Here is an 18,521-nt window from a genome sequence, read left to right as displayed (position 1 = left end):
GAATCTTCAGTAACCCATGCTTGTCGTAAGAGGCGACTAACGGGATCGGGTGGTCAGGCTCGATGACTTGGTTTGACACATATCATGTGTTCTCAATTGCACAGATCGATGCTCATGCTGTTGATCACTGGATTGACTGGTCCAGACTCGATTATTACAGACCGCCGCCATATAGTTGGAATATTGCTGAGTGCGGCGTGAAACTAAACTCACTCACTATGAAGTGGAATTGAATTGAAGAGTGTCGTATAACATGTAAAATGCAATCCAAGATATTACTAATGGGTAACCCACCTCTACTGATACAAAGTAATATGAATGTGATCCTAGTTTGAGAAGTTGTGTAATCTGATATGTTCGCAAAAGGGGAAAAATACAATCTTTTTAATCAATATTTTATCCCAACCAACAAATTCCAACAAATTGGACCTTTTTTTTTATTGAAATATTAACACTGTATAGAAATAAAGCTATTTGGCTTTTCACCTCGAATGTGAAAAATGAATTGTGGGCCCCGATTCACTGATTAAAGTTAATGTTTCATTGAGCTGGTAACCATTACTGAATGTTACATTTCCTATCATCGTGATTATATTCAAGGCGGAACTGGTAAATATCAAGGGACACATTACACTACATTGTTAAGGCGCCTTTGAAGTGACAGGAGATATTGATTCACCGACCACTAATATAATTATTCTCGATTTTCTGTGACCATCCTTAATGACGTTTTATTATTTAGAACAATACGTGGTTTCAGCACAAATCAATCGCGGACCGCGTATTGACACCCTGTGATACTGATGGAGATGTATAACGGAGGTTATATTATCAGTGGGACAGACATGACAAGACCAGACACCACGGAGCAAACACAACAACATGCACACGTTGCACTAGCCCCCTACATTATTCATAGATAATATCAATTCCACATATATCATATTTAGAAAAAATAACTGGACACAAGAAATATTTACAGTAAGAATATAGAAAACTAAACGTAATGTTTGTAAATTCTATATATTGTTTGTCGTATTGACATTGAGCTTAATATTGTACAAGTGTTGCAGAGAGTGGCGAATGTAACTATTTGAAATTTGGTCATTTTAAAAGAGCATCGTCCGTACGGATGAATATTTAAGTGAGAATGACGTCGCGTCATCGTTATTTCAGCTAAATAGGGACTAAAATGTACAGACACACTGGATATGTATTTATGTGAATATATGAGTCTGTGACCGACGAGTCGTCACGTGACCAAAATTGTCCACAAGTTGCCATGTTTGCACCTGGACACAGGGTAGGCAAATAAAAAATGGATTAGAGTTAAATATTATTCCCGTTATTTTCTGTGACCAATATTCCTAATCCAAATAGGTTCTTATTTATCCGTGGTTTAGGAAAATGCGTCCTGGGTGTATATGTAGACGGCTACAAGTATTGATATATCAGTCGCGATGTTCTGACTGATGGTTTCATTGACACAAGGTGCAGATAATTCAGTTATCCGATCGCTCCTTAGTCGACACCCCCTCGGGCATGTAGCACAGAAATAACCAACATACGTCACACTCCTATGGAACGCTGTAAAGGGCATTCTCTCGCGATCTCGACTATTCGTAACGCGTATAAATGCCTTCTGATGATAAGTAATATATAACTGTTTATACATGGACAGGAGGTTCAGTTTAGTTTCCTTGGCAAACATTGAACATGTACATACTGTGCATCCAACACGTCTGTACTTACATACGGGTTCATACCCAAATTGTGGTCAGTCATAGGCCAATATGCTTATCTACGAGGTAACAGGAAGCCAAATATAAACAGAGCTAGCATCGTATTTAAATAATTCACTGAATCTTAGTTTGAGCATACAACTAAATATTGATTTTTCGGGGTGTTTTTTGTTTATGCAAATTGTAAGGTACGTTAGCCGTTGATAATAGAATAACTAGATTTTTTTCACCGACCCTCTTGATACTTTACATCCCGCCTCATATCATTGTATTGACTTCAGGTACCCATCCACTGACAGCAATATGTGTCCCGGGGTTTCTTATATTGCTCAGTTGCTCGAGATAGTACTTGTCCGGTCTAACTTGCATGCTGTGGTAACTCGCAATATTCGGCAGATACAGATGCTTTAAGTCGTTTGTTTACCAACAAATGAATGAAAAAAAATGTACATCTCACAATTATTTTAATGTGGACTTATTCGTCAACATGTTAAGTATTTCTATTCTAGAAACGTAAATCCTCGAGGCATGTGCATTTCTCTGAATAAGACAGTGAATTTGGTTCAACGCCGTGAACAGTATTTCAGACACCTCGACTGTCAGCTTGATATCGAAGTGATGACCTAATCAACGACGTACAGGAATGGATTATCCACTGTCCCTATCTACTATGTTTACTTCAATTGATGATTGCGTGTTTTCGTGTCCTGAATTTCGAGTGAAACGGGAGAATTTATACCGTGTTCACATTTTGCACTCTTGACTTCTGAGAAAACTTCCATTGACTATAAACAGTAGAGTGCGGGAATTTAGCCAAATCTCGCACTTTCTTCATAAGAGGTTGTTACCTTAAGTCGAGATCGCCCTGACAGTATTCCATACCCTCGGCCATTCGGTGCTACGTGCGTTTGAGCCTCTTACTGCAATACTTCAGTGAGGGAAATCTGACTGTGCAACGCTATGTTCTTATTAACGGTTTTGGCCATACTTGTACTTTGTCAACCCCGGAGACATTATGTGAGTGGCAGTAGAAGTTACCGTTCCAGACAGCAGCGGGTTATACCATCATCATACCCACGGAAGTGGCAGTAGAAGTTACCGTTCCAGAAAGCAGCGGGTTATACCACCATCATAGCCACGAACGTGGCACATGTTTAAGATCTTAGTCACTTTCCGTGTTCCGCAAACATATACTACTCACACTTTAGGTCACAAACATTCCCAACTTTACTTAATCCCAAGATTTATAATTTGAAATTGTATCCATTTAAAACTGGATAAATAATAATATGGTAACCCCTCTTTAGGCAAACAGCCACTTTAATCTAACCTTATGCACCTGATACATGAGTAACCATAGAAATGGTTTTCACGACACAAATCAACCATTTTGCTAATCATGGAACCAGTCACTGACAAGTACACAACACCTGTCAATAGCAGGTATGGGATCCAAAAGATGAAATGACATACTGAAACCAAGGATCCATGCTTACAATAAGCTTACATATCTAAACCAAATTAGACCCCACATCATAGTTTTCTGTTGAATCAATGATTTGATCCTCAGCAAAGTATGAACAGTATATTTCTAAGCTTGCCCAACTCACCCAGTCACTTATTGTTATGTTTGCTCAACAGATAAATCAACAGTATCCAAACTATATGACGGCGGATAGGGAACAGACAATCCTGTATATGACATCGTGAACAACGAGTACGATGATATGGAGTCAACCGGATCACCGAGCTGGACCATGCCATCGATTAAATCGCCCCCACAATCTTACGTTGTAGACTGCTTGGGATCTACATTTATGACGAACATAGGCTGCTGGGTGCCTACATTTATGACGAACGTAGTCTGTTGGGGACCTACATAGACGACGAACAAAGGCTGCTCGGAACCTACATTTATGATGAACATAGGCTGCTGGGGACCTACAATTATGACAAACATAGGCCACTGGGGACCTACATAGACGACAAACATAGGCCACTGGGGACCTACATAGACGACAAACATAGGCTCCTGGGGACCTACATAGACGACAAACATAGGCCACTAGGACGACCAACATGGGGACCTACATAGACGACAAACATAGGCTGCTGGGGACCTACATAGACGACAAACATAGGCTGCTGGGGACCTACATAGACGACAAACATAGGCTGCTGGGGACCTACATAGACGACAAACATAGGCCACTGGGGACCTACATAGACGACAAACATAGGCCACTGGGGACCTACATAGACGACAAACATAGGCCACTGGGGACCTACATAGACGACAAACATAGGCCACTGGGGACCTACATAGACGACAAACATAGGCTGCTGGGGACCTACATAGACGACAAACATAGGCCACTGGGGACCTACATAGACGACAAACATAGGCCACTGGGGACCTACATAGACGACAAACATAGGCCACTGGGGACCTACATAGACGACAAACATAGGCTGCTGGGGACCTACATAGACGACAAACATAGGCTGCTGGGGACCTACATAGACGACAAACATAGGCCACTGGGGACCTACATAGACGACAAACATAGGCCGCTGGGGACCTACATAGACGATAAACATAGGCCACTGGGGACCTACATAGACGATAAACATAGGCCACTGGGGACCTACATAGACGACAAACATAGGCCACTGGGGACCTACATAGACGACAAACATAGGCCACTGGGGACCTACATAGACGACAAACATAGGCTGCTGGGGACCTTCATTGCTACCGGTACCTTATTGATTATCAGAGACGAGAGTGGTGTACTTTCACCTGAATCAGCAGTTATTGTGTTTTTCACTTTTAGAAATATTGATTACAATCAAATGTCGTGTTCTACTACAGAATAATAAAGATAACAACAAACACATAGTATCATTGGAATAATTGTATTGTAATATCTAAATGATATATCTGTTTTCAAGGCTGCCACAGTTTGCATCGCATTTTATATGGTTCGACGGTATCGCTCTATCCGGAGTACGTCAGTATTACAAGCTACAGAGCTATTATCATATGTATATAGCACCATACATTTGCAAAACATTGAAACAAAGTTAATCCAAAACAACAGCTATAGTATACACCGTGTTCCTTGATCCCCCATGCATACTTTTACAAGCATCAATTGTTCGGTGTTGTACTCATATGTGTCAGTAATGATCAGCTAATGGAATTATTATAGGATACTTCATACCACCAGAAATTAACCAAGGGATTCTCTCGTACACGAACATTGTCTAATATTGTAGGGATGTTATAAACATATGGCCCGAAGCTATGGCCCAGGAACAGATGGAACAGACTGACAAGTAATTTTGTTCATACCTGTTGCTTTGAAATGTTGACGCTGTATTTACCAACTTTCACAGCAAAACACATAAATGGTGGTTGTGCTGCCCGAACCCTGCATTATTAATCTGGGTTACATTGTAGCATGGTGTCGTCTGCCTCTCATCCTGGGCAGACGTGGTCGAAAACTGTCTCTGATTTCGTCACTGTGGGGAATCCCCGCCAGGGAACTGGCAGAATCCGGTACGGTTTCGAGGTAATCGGCCCACTTGAAGTGTTGCGCATCCCGGAAGCAGTATTGGATTTTGAGATTCTCCTTCCGGTATGTGTAATAGAGGATGTAGAAATTACACATCTCGTCAGTATTGGTGGCTCTGTATAGGAATAAATAGCTTCATTAATTACTTCGACAGACCCTGGACGAATGTTGAAACACTTTCACTACTTACTCTTTATATGTAAAACACTCATTCATGCCAGTTATTGCATACCATTATCTCTGTATATCAACTACTCACCCCATCATTGTATACTCTTCTCTCTGCATGCTATTCATAGTGCATCTGGCCGCCTGTGCAATAAATACAAATATAGAATCGTACCTGACATCGTTAAGGCATGACGGTTAGTTTGTAGAATAGATATATCTTGTCATCTTATCATAGGCCGACATCTACCCAGTAAAATGTGCAATATGACATTAAAATTTATGGATGTCAACTTCTTTAGGAACATGACATTTAGTGAAAATATTAGTAAACAGATGTATCACTTCTAAATGTCATTCAAAGACCCACCATGATATTGGTTTCATGAAGTTTAATCACTTTCATTTACTTCAGCCTTAATCAGTCTTAAATTTAATGCTCGCCTGAAATTCCAGATAATCCTGCTAAGAAAAAGTATTTCAAAAAGTATTTGAAATTGTTTTTGTATCTGAAAGTTTCGAATGAGATATTGCACCGATTGCCTAATGTTTTAGCGTTCAGGGAGGCCAGATTGAGCAACTGATTACTAAAGGACATCAATGATACAAAGTGACCTGCGTGATGTTCCGCTTACCAAAATATCCCCCTTCCGTATACTGAGGTGGGGAGTTGTTATGTTGTAGAATGTCTGAAACACAAGGTAAGTCGTAAAAAACAGACGGAAGTAAAGTCAATCTGATATTGTTACTTTATGGCTGTGTTGACCAAATCATTCACAATAATGACGGTACGAATACATTATGCTTGACATTTTGCGCATAAAGGCGGTGTTTGTTACGTTATATTACTTAACTGCTGACGCATTGGAGATCTTTTGTACCAGTCGACGCCATTCATTGACAGTGTTATGAGTAGGCGAACTTCAAAGTGATAATTACTCCTCGACAAAGGGACGTAATGAAATAATCTCATGATATAAATGTCACTGGTTCTTCATCTAATAACTACAGCTAATCGAATATCGAAGTCTTCAATTATGTTTCATTACAATGTTTATGAACCTCAGACACTACATTTCACACTGGATTTCACAGCAGATTTCATAATAGATTCCACAGCAGATTTCACAGTGGTCGTACGAGTGACGTAAACCAGAGGCACAGGTGTTTGAATGTGATTCAGATTTGACAGTTGTACCATTGAGAGTAGTGTCTGAACGCTTCATCATCCTCAGTTTTCCTTATTTGGATCTATTATTCCATATTGACCTGTGTTAATACATTTTGAAAATAACATCATAATCTACAAAGCATTGAATTTTATAATCGACAGAAATACTTCCTGTTATATTTGGCAGGTCACATGGAATATGTCGAATAATGATTTTTGATCATGAATGTTTCGAATAATACGTAGTTCGTGAATAAATGAAACAAAGGAAACTGTCTACTTGATTCCAGTCTCGATTCCTGCTATTTAAAAAATCGACACAATGTTGTCTGTCACGCACCTGTGGCAACTGTGGAGACATCCGTCCTATCTCCGTCCACTGGCCGTCTCTAATCCGGTAGCCAGATGTTACCAAGCCTGACACAACAACATGCGTTATATCAACATGAATACAGCTTTGTGAAAAGAAAGTGCAACATGTTTAAGCTACCTGTTCACCAAGCACAACTTAGGGTTTCTTCTGGTTTAAGTCCAAATTTTTTACATACCATTGATCATCGCAGTGCTAAAATGGCATCGTGGTACAGTTCCTTGAGTTATATAAAGCACCACTAATCAAACTTCAGCAGGGATAGTGCCTCTTTTCCCCAGTAGCAGATTTTGTGTAGCCACCATACATTCATATAAACGACTCAACGTTTTCGCGTTATATTTAATCAAAATTGAAAATTAGTCACTGTTTGGTAAGGGGTAACCTTTAGAACAGGGATTATTGAAAACAGTCACCTGTGACAAAATACTACCAACGAATATAGAAAAGACGAACAATGGGTGTCTAAGATTCCGAGTGAGTGAGTGAGTTTGGTTTTACGCCGCACTCAGCAATCTTCCAGCTATATGTCGGTGGTCTGTAAATAAGCGGGTCTGGACAAGACAATCCAGTGATCAACAACTTCAACATCGACCTGCACAAATGGGATACGATGATATGTGTCAACCAAGTCAGCGGGCCTGACCACCCAATCCCGTTATTCAATCGCCTCTTACGACAAGCATGGGTTACCGAAGATCAATTGTAACTTTGATCTTCACGGGTTCTAAGATTCCGAATCCTGAAGAATTATCAATGTGTTGACATAGTGACAAGTGTCGACCTGACTACTGGCAGGCTGTGATGATGTATCGGGAAGGTTGTAGACTCGTGGACGGTGTGTATATACATATGTTTACAAGTAACTGTATACACATCCTAACAGTGTAGCGGATCATACTCGAAGAACCAGTTGGGTTTCTTGAATGGAGTATGAAAATAGATATGGAGCTAGTATTAGGTGTGAGGACAACGCTGCTCAATATATGTGTGATTTAAGCCGTCGTTTATAGTTCTTATAGTTCATGGTCATCAATATCAATGTTAATCCCTGCTGGACATATTGACCACTGATCATAAGCACGTGTGTCCGCTCATGACACCCACACGGAAGTGCTACAATTTCCTCCCCGTGGATTGGCTGGGAGACATAACGACTTACCAAGGTTATGTGAGTGCGTCCTGTAGCCAATAGGGAAGATGGAGTAGCTGTCATAATCGCACGCACTTTCCATATGGAATTCTGTTAAAAGGATTTTGAGATGTTACCACAGTATAATTATGTTACCAAACATGTTAAGTGAGAGATGTTTGATACATGAATGATGCCATACTAATGTAGCTAAATGACATGTACTACATCAGGCGATACGTTGATATATCCATTACTACACAATAAAGTGCATATTTGGAAGGAAGTATATAAACACCAATAAATATTTTGATGAAATGAGTGTTTCTCTTCAACCGTTAAAAACCCAAACGTTTTGAAGTAATTTTAACCAACCTTGCATTTGAGGAGGTATGTAGCCAGTATCGGCCAACACGTAGAAGCCTGCTTGCTTCTGTTGCCTGAATCAAGAACATGCTGGGGTTATCATTGCCAAATCGACAGCCGATCTAGCGTTACTCAATGTCTCCCTTAAATCTTAGTTACATTAACACCCACACCCACACCCACACACCCACACACACCAAAACAAAACACACACACGAAAAAAACAAAACAAAACAAAACAAAACAAAAAAAAACAAACATAACAATTAAAAACAAACAAAATAACCAAAACACACACACACCGAAAAAACAACAAAACAAATAAAAAAACCAACCAAAACAAAAAAGCCCCAAAAACAAACACACTAAAAAAAGACAACAACAATAAAAAAAAGACAACAAACACACACACACACACACACACACACACACACACACACACGCACACACACACACACACGCACACGCACACACACACACGCACGCACACACACAACAAACAATACAAACAAAACAACAACAACAAAAAATCTAAAAAAACAAAAACAAACCCAACAAATAAAAAAAACCCCATAAAGTAACCAGTGATGATACTCACGTCGTGTAGGTCATGTGTAGTGTTACTCCGGAGTCATCCGTCAGGTAACCTGTAGTTATATAATCACATGTAGTGTATATCAGCGGCAATTGCTATAACAGCTATTTTGTTGTTGTTGTTGTTTGTTGTTTAACGCCGCACTCAGCAATATTCCCGCTTTATGAAGGCAGTCTCTGAACCAGACAATCCAGTGACCAACAGCACGAGCATTCGGGATACGATGACATGTGTCAGTAAAGTCAGCGAGCCTGACCACCCGATCCCCCTCTTCTTACGACAAGCATGGGTTGCTTAAGACCAATTCTAACCCGGATCTTCACGAGTTACTACAACAGCTACGATAAGAGCTCTACGGTTTGTGTTTCCTGCTTGGAAAAGTAAAAAATAGCTTCATGACTAGCTCACCTGGGAATCGTTGCACGTAATGAAGCTGTATGACGATGTAATCGATGCCCGTGTCCCCACCGACGCGGAAGCCCACACCTAGAACAAACACGTAGTGGTGTAGGCCACGGCGTGACACAGTATTAGATCCGGCTATTAGGAACAGGCGATGCTAGAAGATTCCATCTTGACTATTGTTTTACACAGACCATTCTCATATCGGAATTGGGAAATGAAATGTTTTAAGAAGCTCTATCACAGAAAACATGATGCCATCTTGACCATTGTTTCACACAGATCATTCCTGTATATGGGAATTGTGAAATGTTTTTAGAAACGTAATATACTAGCCACTTTATAATATACTAGAATATGCACATGCGTAGGAGGAGTATCGAAGCAAGAATTGATGAAATTAAAACAGTTGTATTTCAATGATTTGGTACATTCAAGACAGTTTACAATAGCTTTCGTCTTGCGTGACGCCATGCCTGACGCAACCCCCCGCACAACGTTAACGGTACTTATGCCCATTTCATAAAGTGTATAACATGTAGAATGTTTCTAATTACTTACATTTCACACCGTTTTGTGAAAGTCGCTTACCGATAGTGATGTCATTGGTATTTTCATTGAGGTGAGGTTTATGGTCAGTCTGTCGTGCTGCTTACAGTTTCATTTATAATTCATCTTATTTGTTTTACACAATTCTTCACGCGATTAATATCATTATTAGTATATTTTGCTTTCGGACTAGACGGGAGACCAGTCTAAATCTACTGGCACCAATTACGTCACAATCCAATGGAGGTAACTCTGACCTGTTTACTTCGGAAAGCAAACTCCTCATAATTGGATGACGCTTCAACACTTATACAGAATCTGAGTGCATATTTTCGAAAATAAAAATTAACTAAGTTTATAATTCTGTTTTGTTTCAGTTACGAAAGAACCTGATTTTTTCGTGTACACATTCCCTTTAAAGAGTTTGTCTTCAATTGTTGTTTTACGGAAAATCAATATAAACAGTGGTGTACTGTTTCAGGCACACTGTCACTATACCACTGCACAGTGACGTTACTGATAATGTTTCTGAAACATTTAGACGACACTTTCGCGAAGTCTTGTCTGAATGTCTTCCTACCATAAATCGTCGAACTTCATTACCAGATTTTACGAGTGAACATCTTGCACGAAAATGGCGCACGTAATGAAGTAAATTCTCCCAGACGGTAACCTTTAGGACAACGTTTGAATTCTGACGAAGATATACAATCAAACATGATACAAGATTTAGCAACATTTGATCACAACCTCATTTCCCTCCAACCCAGTTTGAGGTGGAATCCAAAGAACGTCAGAAGAAATGTATTTAGAATTCTAGTAAGTGTCTATTAACTGTTCCAGCAATTCAAACAGGGAAACAAGAAGTACCAAATTCTACCGTTATTTGTTATGACACGGCTAGGAAATCGAACCACAGACCGCTCTCCGGACAGGCAGTCCGTCGACAGCACCACGGAACCGGTCCTCAGTAGAAAGGTGTATACGGAGTTGACTTACAGAAACTGGGAATATCGGATATGAAAATGCATCTATAACTTTGCCAATCGAGTAGGCATGCGAATTGTTACCGTCAGGGAGATTCATGGATGGAGCGTCCAGGGCCCAGGCAAACACTACCTGGCGGTCTCCATCCAGGCATACTGACCGCTCTGAGCGGTCGCTGGTTTCACCACAAGACCTGGAACACAGAATCTGAGAGTGTACACAAGGAACAAGCTGCGTAAACTGTCAGAAACATATATACAACCGATCGAATATCGCCAGGTCAGCAGAACAATAAAGTCGTCATATATAAGTGGCAGCGGGGTAGCCTAGTGGTTAAGGCCTTCGCCGTCATGAATACCCGGGTTCTATTCCCCACATGGTTACAATGTGTGAAGCCCATTTCTGGTGTCCCCTGCCGTGATATTGATGGAATATTGCTAAAAGCGGCGTAAACTTAAACTCACTCATATAAGACAACATTATATACAGCAGTCATATGAGTTCTTTCTGAGTGCGCCATTCGTATAACCGTTGGTCTATATACGAACACGCCAGTACAGAGCAGATCCTGCATCATGTTACCTTTCACTACAGTTTCACCGATAGGACATCTGAATTGCATTGAATATCTGAACTGAAAATATTAAAACACACCCAGTGGATGAAAACAGGCATTCACTGAGAATATTACTGGGCTGTTCATCTTTGTACACTGACTGTTTGATTTGATAACAAAACAACGATGTTAAATGCAATGATGACTTACCAGTTGGGTCGCCACTTACCAGTAGGGTCGTCACTTACCAGTAGGGTCTTCTGTCCCCTGGGACCTTACACCCGTACACCATCAGATGATGTGCCCTGGTTCTGGAGGCGTGAGGCTCATACTTCACTGTAACAACAGAGAAACCAAACATGTCAAAAACTGGTACTGGCTAGGTGCTTTAAAACTTAGTGCTTAAAAAGTACAGTTTTTTATTACCCGTATGAGAAAATCCGAACTTAAATTTACAATGGCGTGATCAAAGTAGAGATTAAAGTAAAGATTCTAAAAACATTAAATTTCTTCCGTATGCAAATCGTCTAAATGAAACAATTTCAAAAGTGGTATTGCAACTGCCACTTAATGCTCATGCTTATTAGTGATTGTAATGCAGCACGTGTCTTGTAATGATTCAGGTATGTTGATAGTCAATGCCATTCAGGTTCTCACTTGTAACGACCATCGCCATGAATTGATAGGACATAGAAACAATGAATACATTTGTACCTATATACGCCGTTCTCTTGTTTAACTTCACCGCATGGCATAGTAGGGCGTCGGCCTTTAACACAGAACATTATTACATAAAGATGTGGTTTTTACATATACTCTTACTGAAAAGAAGAAGTACATTTACATTCACAATAGATACAAACAGATGAAGTCCTGTTCTTCCAGTTCTTCACACACACACACACACACACACACACACACACACACACACACACACACACACACACACACACACACACACACACACACACATATCTAAATAGACAATATCTACACAGTTCAATATATAACGCGTTTATAACATTTGTGTGTGAACTGTTTACACACCATTTGTTAGAATTAATGTGCTACATTAAACATTACATTCTAATCTAAACGCGATTACACTCACTATGTTAACCCAAATGGAATGGTTATCAACACGTAGAAGAGAACGTACCTTCTGGGCTCGGACATGAGGCATTCGGATTGTCCTAGTGAAAGCATTGGGGTCTTGAAGTATCCATCCCTCGGTGTAGAACACATCGCAAACTAGCACAAACAAGGCCAGAAACATATCCATCAAATCCATCGTTTACCTTCCTTCAAAGGCGTTTAAACCATTCCCCAAGTGGAAGTGAGTTAGTGAAAGCCGACGTACAAGGAAGCACACCTAGTGTCCTTATCACCTCCTGGGGCCTGGAAATACAGATTATCAGATCAAGTGCCAAGCGAGGGCGTGTGCTATTTATGTCTCTTTGTCTTTCTTACAGCCATGCCAGATTGTAACATGCACCAATAATCGCCGACGTGGTTATTACAAACTCAGGAAATTACTGAAGCGTATGCATATACTGTAAAGGGGCAAGATGAAACCCAGCCAATCAGGCCATGTGAATGAGTACGTTCCTTCAAAGCCATAGATCAGACTTTAGGATCCCTTCAGTTGACCTGGGAACCCCTCCTTCCATGCCACAGATCAGACTTTAGGATCCCTTCAGTTGACCTTGGAACCCCTCCTTCCATGCCATAGATCAGACTTTAGGATCCCTTCAGTTGACCTGGGAACCCCACTTGATGAAATCCCATGACTTAAAAGCACGTGTCGCCTTTCAATATCAAGTGCAGACACATTGTTGAGGTGAATAATTAAACCGGTTATTCTTGGTATACATTATACACTTCACTGAGTGAGAGTGACGTACGTTTCAGTGAATAGTTCCTTACTGACTTTCTGTATTCGCGAAAACACTTACGCCGCTCCGTTGTCAGTATCACGTAAAGACAATATTTTAGTGTCTGACACTATATTATAACTCATTAATGCATTTTAATCAAATCTTAACATACGAATCAACCTATATGTTACTAAGAATATTTTCGCAAAACCATTTGTGCTGTGCAAATTGAGTTTTGGTCAAAACGATGTAAAAAGAAACTTGATGTTGGTTTGCAGTGAGCTACTGGTAACCCAAATATTGGCTATCATTGTTTAGGGATTACGGAACAACATTAGTTATTTATGGTAAAAAGATCAGACTGTTATCATGCCCAACAATTTGCAATGCGTAACACATGTTTTGTGTGTAACGTTGTTTTATTTGATATTATTTTGACTGACTGTCCCGGAATAACGTTCGGACAGGAACCAGAATAAATTGACTTGTATTTGCTGACGGAAACTAGTGATGGCACGGCCGCCATATGATACCTCCTGATGGACCTGCGCTAGATCTCCGTGTCCGGCATACTCGAAGGCAGCTTGATGCCTTATCATTCATGTTCGTAGTACAAATTCGAATAGTCAAAATGAATAAAGTAGAAATCCACGTAGTTATTAGATATATTCCCTCAAAGTGATGGGGTTCTGATTACTCGGCCACTATTATTAGTACTGACATTAGGTGTGTAGGAACATATGAAGTACACTGGCGACAATTGTTCATTCAGTGTAAAACAGATTCAAAGCATTAGGAGCAGTTCCGACCACATACCTGCTTCATTATCTGGCACTCCACAATCCAGAAACTGCACTCGATTGTCTACAAAAGGTACTATATTTAACAATGTCGGTAAATCCAAAAAATGTGTTAGCTAAAACAATATCTTCACAAGACTAATGACAATTAAGCACAACAGCAAACCTTGTTGAAGAATCTTGGCAGAATACCGCGAGTTGCCCACGGCATGTTTTCGGAAACAATGTCATAATTACCATTCTCCTGCCATTTCCCTCCCTCCCTGGAAAACACGCTGCCTCCTGATTCATGTGGACATCATCAGCTTAATAACACACCTCACTGGGCATTCCGCTACAACTTACTTCCTTGTCGTCACCGAAATGAAAAGCGATCATTTGTAGTATCGGCTTATTAAGCATATTCATAGCTATTCAGGTTGACTAAACACTTACAGAACTGAAATAGATTGAACGTGCTATTCTGGAGGTGGAGTATTTTCTGCAGCAAATTTCTTTCAACGGGCACATTGATTCGGTGCGCTGTTATTGCTGCGTTTGTAATTATTAGTGTAGGATTACAGTTATTTCTGATTCGAGGCTTGGTGCGTGACGTGTGGTGTGTGGAGGGGTACATGGCCAATCTGACGCTTTGAATGGAAGGAGGAAGTCGAACCGTTATCAATATGAATGAAAACTGCTCAAAACTCCCACTGCTCTGTAACGTAATAACAGACATGATGGTCAGGTAATATTCTCTTATAACCTGTTAATATCGCAAGGAGATCGTCATCTTGACTGCCTGGCTTGTGGGAAAACACACAGAAAACCGGTACATATTCCTAAATTATTAGATTGGCACAAAACAAATGTCAAAATCATAGCCACTGACACACGATGGTATTTCAGTGCAGTGAATGCTGTTCTACAACTACCACTGAGGCCATGTAACTAAACAGAACGAACGTGGACACACAGCTATCACACACGCCCTTTCACCAAACAGAACACACAGCTACAATACAGGCCCTTTCATCAAACAGAACTAACGTGGACACACAGCTACCATACAGGCCCTTTCCCAAAACAGAACGAACGTTGACACACAGCTTCCATTCAGGCCCTTTCATCAAACAGAACGAACGTGGACACACAGCTACCATACAGGCCCTTTCACCAAACAGAACGAACGTGGACGTACAGCTACAATACAGGCCTTTCACCAAACAGAACAAATATGGACATACAGCTTCCATTCAGGCCCTTTCACCAAACAGAACGAACGTGGACACACACCTACCTTACAGGCCCTTTCACCTAACAGAACGAACGTGGACACACAGCTACAATACAGGCCCTTTCACCAAACAGAACAAATATGGACATACAGCTTCCATTCAGGCCCTTTCACCAAACAGAACGAACGTGGACACGCAGCTACCATACAGGCCCTTTCACCAAACAGAACGAACGTGGACACACAGCTTCCATACAGGCCATTTCAACAAACAGAACGAACGTGGACACACAGCTACCATACAGGACCTTTCACCAAACAGAACGAACGTGGACACACACCTACCTTACAGGCCCTTTCGCCAAACAGAACGAAAGTTGACAAACAGCTTCCATACAGGCTCTTTCACCAAACAGAACGAACGTGGACACACAGCTACCATACAGACCCTTTCAACAAACAGAACGAACGTGGACGTACAGCTACCATACAGACCCTTTCACCAAACAGAACGAACGTGGACGTACAGCTACCATACAGACCCTTTCTCCAAACAGAACGAACGTGGACACACAACTACCATACAGGCCCTTTCACCAAACAGAACGAACGTGGACACACAGCTACCATACAGACCCTTTCACCAAACAGGACGAACTTGGACACACAGCTACCATACAGGCCCTTTCACCAAACAGAACGAACGTGGACGTACAGCTACAATACAGGCCCTTTCACTAAACAGAACGAACGTGGACGTACAGCTACCATACAGGCCATTTCAACAAACAGAACGAACGTTGACACACAGCTACCATACAGGCCCTTTCACCAAACAGAACGAACGTGGACACACAGCTTCCATACAGGCCCTTTCACCAAACAGAACGAACGTGGACGTACACAGGCTACAATACAGGCCCTTTCACCAAACAGAACGAACGTGGACGTACAGCTACCATACAGGACCTTTCAACAAACAGAACGAACGTGGACGTACAGCTACCATACAGGACCTTTCAACAAACAGAACGAACGTGGACGTACAGCTACCATACAGGCCATTTCACCAAACAGAACGAACGTGGACACACAGCTTCCATACAGGCCCTTTCACCAAATAGAACGAACGTGGACATGCAGCTTCCATACAGGCCATTTCACCAAACAGAACGAACGTGGACACAAAGCTGCTTGCTAGATATTAGATTTTCACGTAACTGAGGCTGAAATTGTTGCCACCTTCAAAATGGACAAGTTAATCACATTTTAACCCCACAAAGTACTACATTTACATATATCCCTTGCTTTTACGCCTTTTAACAATGTTCCATCAATACCACGGCGGGGGACACCAGAAATGGGCTTCACACATTGTACACATGTGGGGAATCGAACCCGGGTCTTGACAATGGTACAAGAATCGTAACGTCGCTCACACGAAGTAAAAGAAGTTGTTAGCCATAAAGGTTGTTCAGTACATCTCTTATAGTGACTAATTCAGGACAGCCATCGTCCAAATATTTAAAAAGTCCAAAACTATGTACTCAAGACATGTGAGACTTTATTGTAATATATAAATGACGCTAAGCTGTATTTTTAATCACTACTGTACATCCTTATCACTACCGCATTGTAAATTGACTTGTCAGACCGTTAATTATTGTATAAGACATTTATAACCTTCATTGGTAATCGTGTCTGCCATCACATCAACTGGTCAAGGAAGTACTATTGTTTTTCTGTCTGTCCATTGATGAGTCGTCGCCTGACCATTGTTGTCAAAAACTGTATATATATATATATATATACTAGGTATGCTCACATCTAGACAGCGAAGGAGTACGAGTTCGGTATTCGGACTGTCTGTTGGGACGACCACGAACAGGATAATGCTGCTCGTTGGAAACGCCCTGGGGTTGAGCAGGTACTCCGCTCACCTCGCTCATGTCTTGTGTATTTGTTTGTCATGTAACTAAAGAGGTTTGAGCTCAACTATGTCTTCGTCTTCATCAACGCACACTTCATCTTAATTATGAGCTAATTCCCCAGTCGACCCGTAAACCACGACAGTTTGGTGTTAGAATCCGGCTGGAGTAACTTTTCAGCTTACTCCCGATCTTGAAAACCTCTCTATGTGCCTACCATTAACATGATGTGATGATGATGATTCCCCAAGTTCTACGTCTACTTGAAGAGATTACAAGCGTCTTGATCAACATGGATCCTCAACGCCGCCATTTTTACTGGTGCATCATACAACAACCACCTGATGGACAACCTACAAGTTAAGGATGAATCACCCAGATACCACAGTCCAAGCAAGTACTTGTGTCTCTCCTACAGAGATCTGATCACAGCCATCATTATGGAGATCCTGTATTCATACAGAAAATACCTCAAGGACATCTTCAAGACGGACATTGTGTACAACAGAACTCATCAGGACCTACTTAGCTGTGTGTTCTTAAATGGACTCCGTTCAGGATATACATTGTGTTGTTGTTGATAAGTGCAACCAGGTATGTTCAATCACAAGTCAGTACATTACTACTTTCTTATGTCTATACCATAATGTATTAAGTGCATATGAACAATGTGCACCAAATTACTTCTGTAAAATGAAGTGAGAACAGGGATATTCTTGGGCCCAGCCACCCACAGACGCACATGTATATTATGTGTCAGTATTAAGAAGACACTGACAGCGAAGTAATATTCAGCATTTTAGAGTTTTGAAGTCAGAGTAGGATTATTTATTTTTTTCATTAGGCATAGCAGCCGCAATATATGGGCAAGCTCTGTCAACGACACAGGAATAGCACCCATTGAAGGATTATTATTTTTTATTGGGCATAGCACTCACACTATATGGGCAAGCTCCGTCACAGACACGGGAAGAGCACCCAACGTACTTAAACGGGCAACAGTACCCACAAGTACCGTCTGAGTCGCGCGGTAAAGTTAGACTCCTGGTTTCAAATTTCTTAATGCGAAATATTTGCTGAC

General features: G+C 41.0%; 1 protein-coding gene across 1 annotated transcript; it reads right to left on the bottom strand.

Annotated features, from left to right (window-relative positions):
* Positions 1-4,645: 4,645 nt before the first annotated feature.
* On the bottom strand, positions 4,646-14,639 carry LOC124255836 (peptidylglycine alpha-hydroxylating monooxygenase-like). Its single transcript, XM_046689773.1, has 13 exons — positions 14,534-14,639; positions 12,779-13,017; positions 12,334-12,388; positions 11,868-11,955; positions 11,147-11,256; positions 9,534-9,611; positions 9,129-9,177; positions 8,540-8,604; positions 8,195-8,275; positions 7,003-7,079; positions 6,127-6,180; positions 5,583-5,635; positions 4,646-5,438 (listed from the first exon to the last, which is right to left on the bottom strand). The coding sequence occupies exons 2-13, from the start codon at positions 12,908-12,910 to the stop codon at positions 5,198-5,200; spliced, it is 1,083 nt and encodes a 360-aa protein (XP_046545729.1). The 5' UTR covers positions 12,911-13,017; positions 14,534-14,639; the 3' UTR covers positions 4,646-5,197.
* Between the last annotated feature and the right edge of the window lie 3,882 nt (positions 14,640-18,521).

This window comes from Haliotis rubra, unplaced genomic scaffold (assembly GCF_003918875.1).
Source record: "Haliotis rubra isolate DU_JTF1 unplaced genomic scaffold, ASM391887v1 Scf61, whole genome shotgun sequence".
NCBI lineage: Eukaryota > Metazoa > Mollusca > Gastropoda > Lepetellida > Haliotidae > Haliotis > Haliotis rubra.
This window is presented reverse-complemented; position numbering and strand designations above follow the sequence as displayed.

Bases quoted from the DNA above. Each gene is read 5' to 3' on its own strand.
- LOC124255836 (XM_046689773.1), bottom strand. From the start codon at position 12,910: ATGGATTTGATGGATATGTTTCTGGCCTTGTTTGTGCTAGTTTGCGAT. The intron at 12,389-12,778 runs GTACGTTCTCTT...TCTGTGTTAAAG, and splicing joins CTCATGTCCGAGCCCAGAAG to GCCGACGCCCTACTATGCCA. The intron at 5,636-6,126 runs GTAAGCGGAACA...TTTATTGCACAG, and splicing joins TACGGAAGGGGGATATTTTG to GCGGCCAGATGCACTATGAA.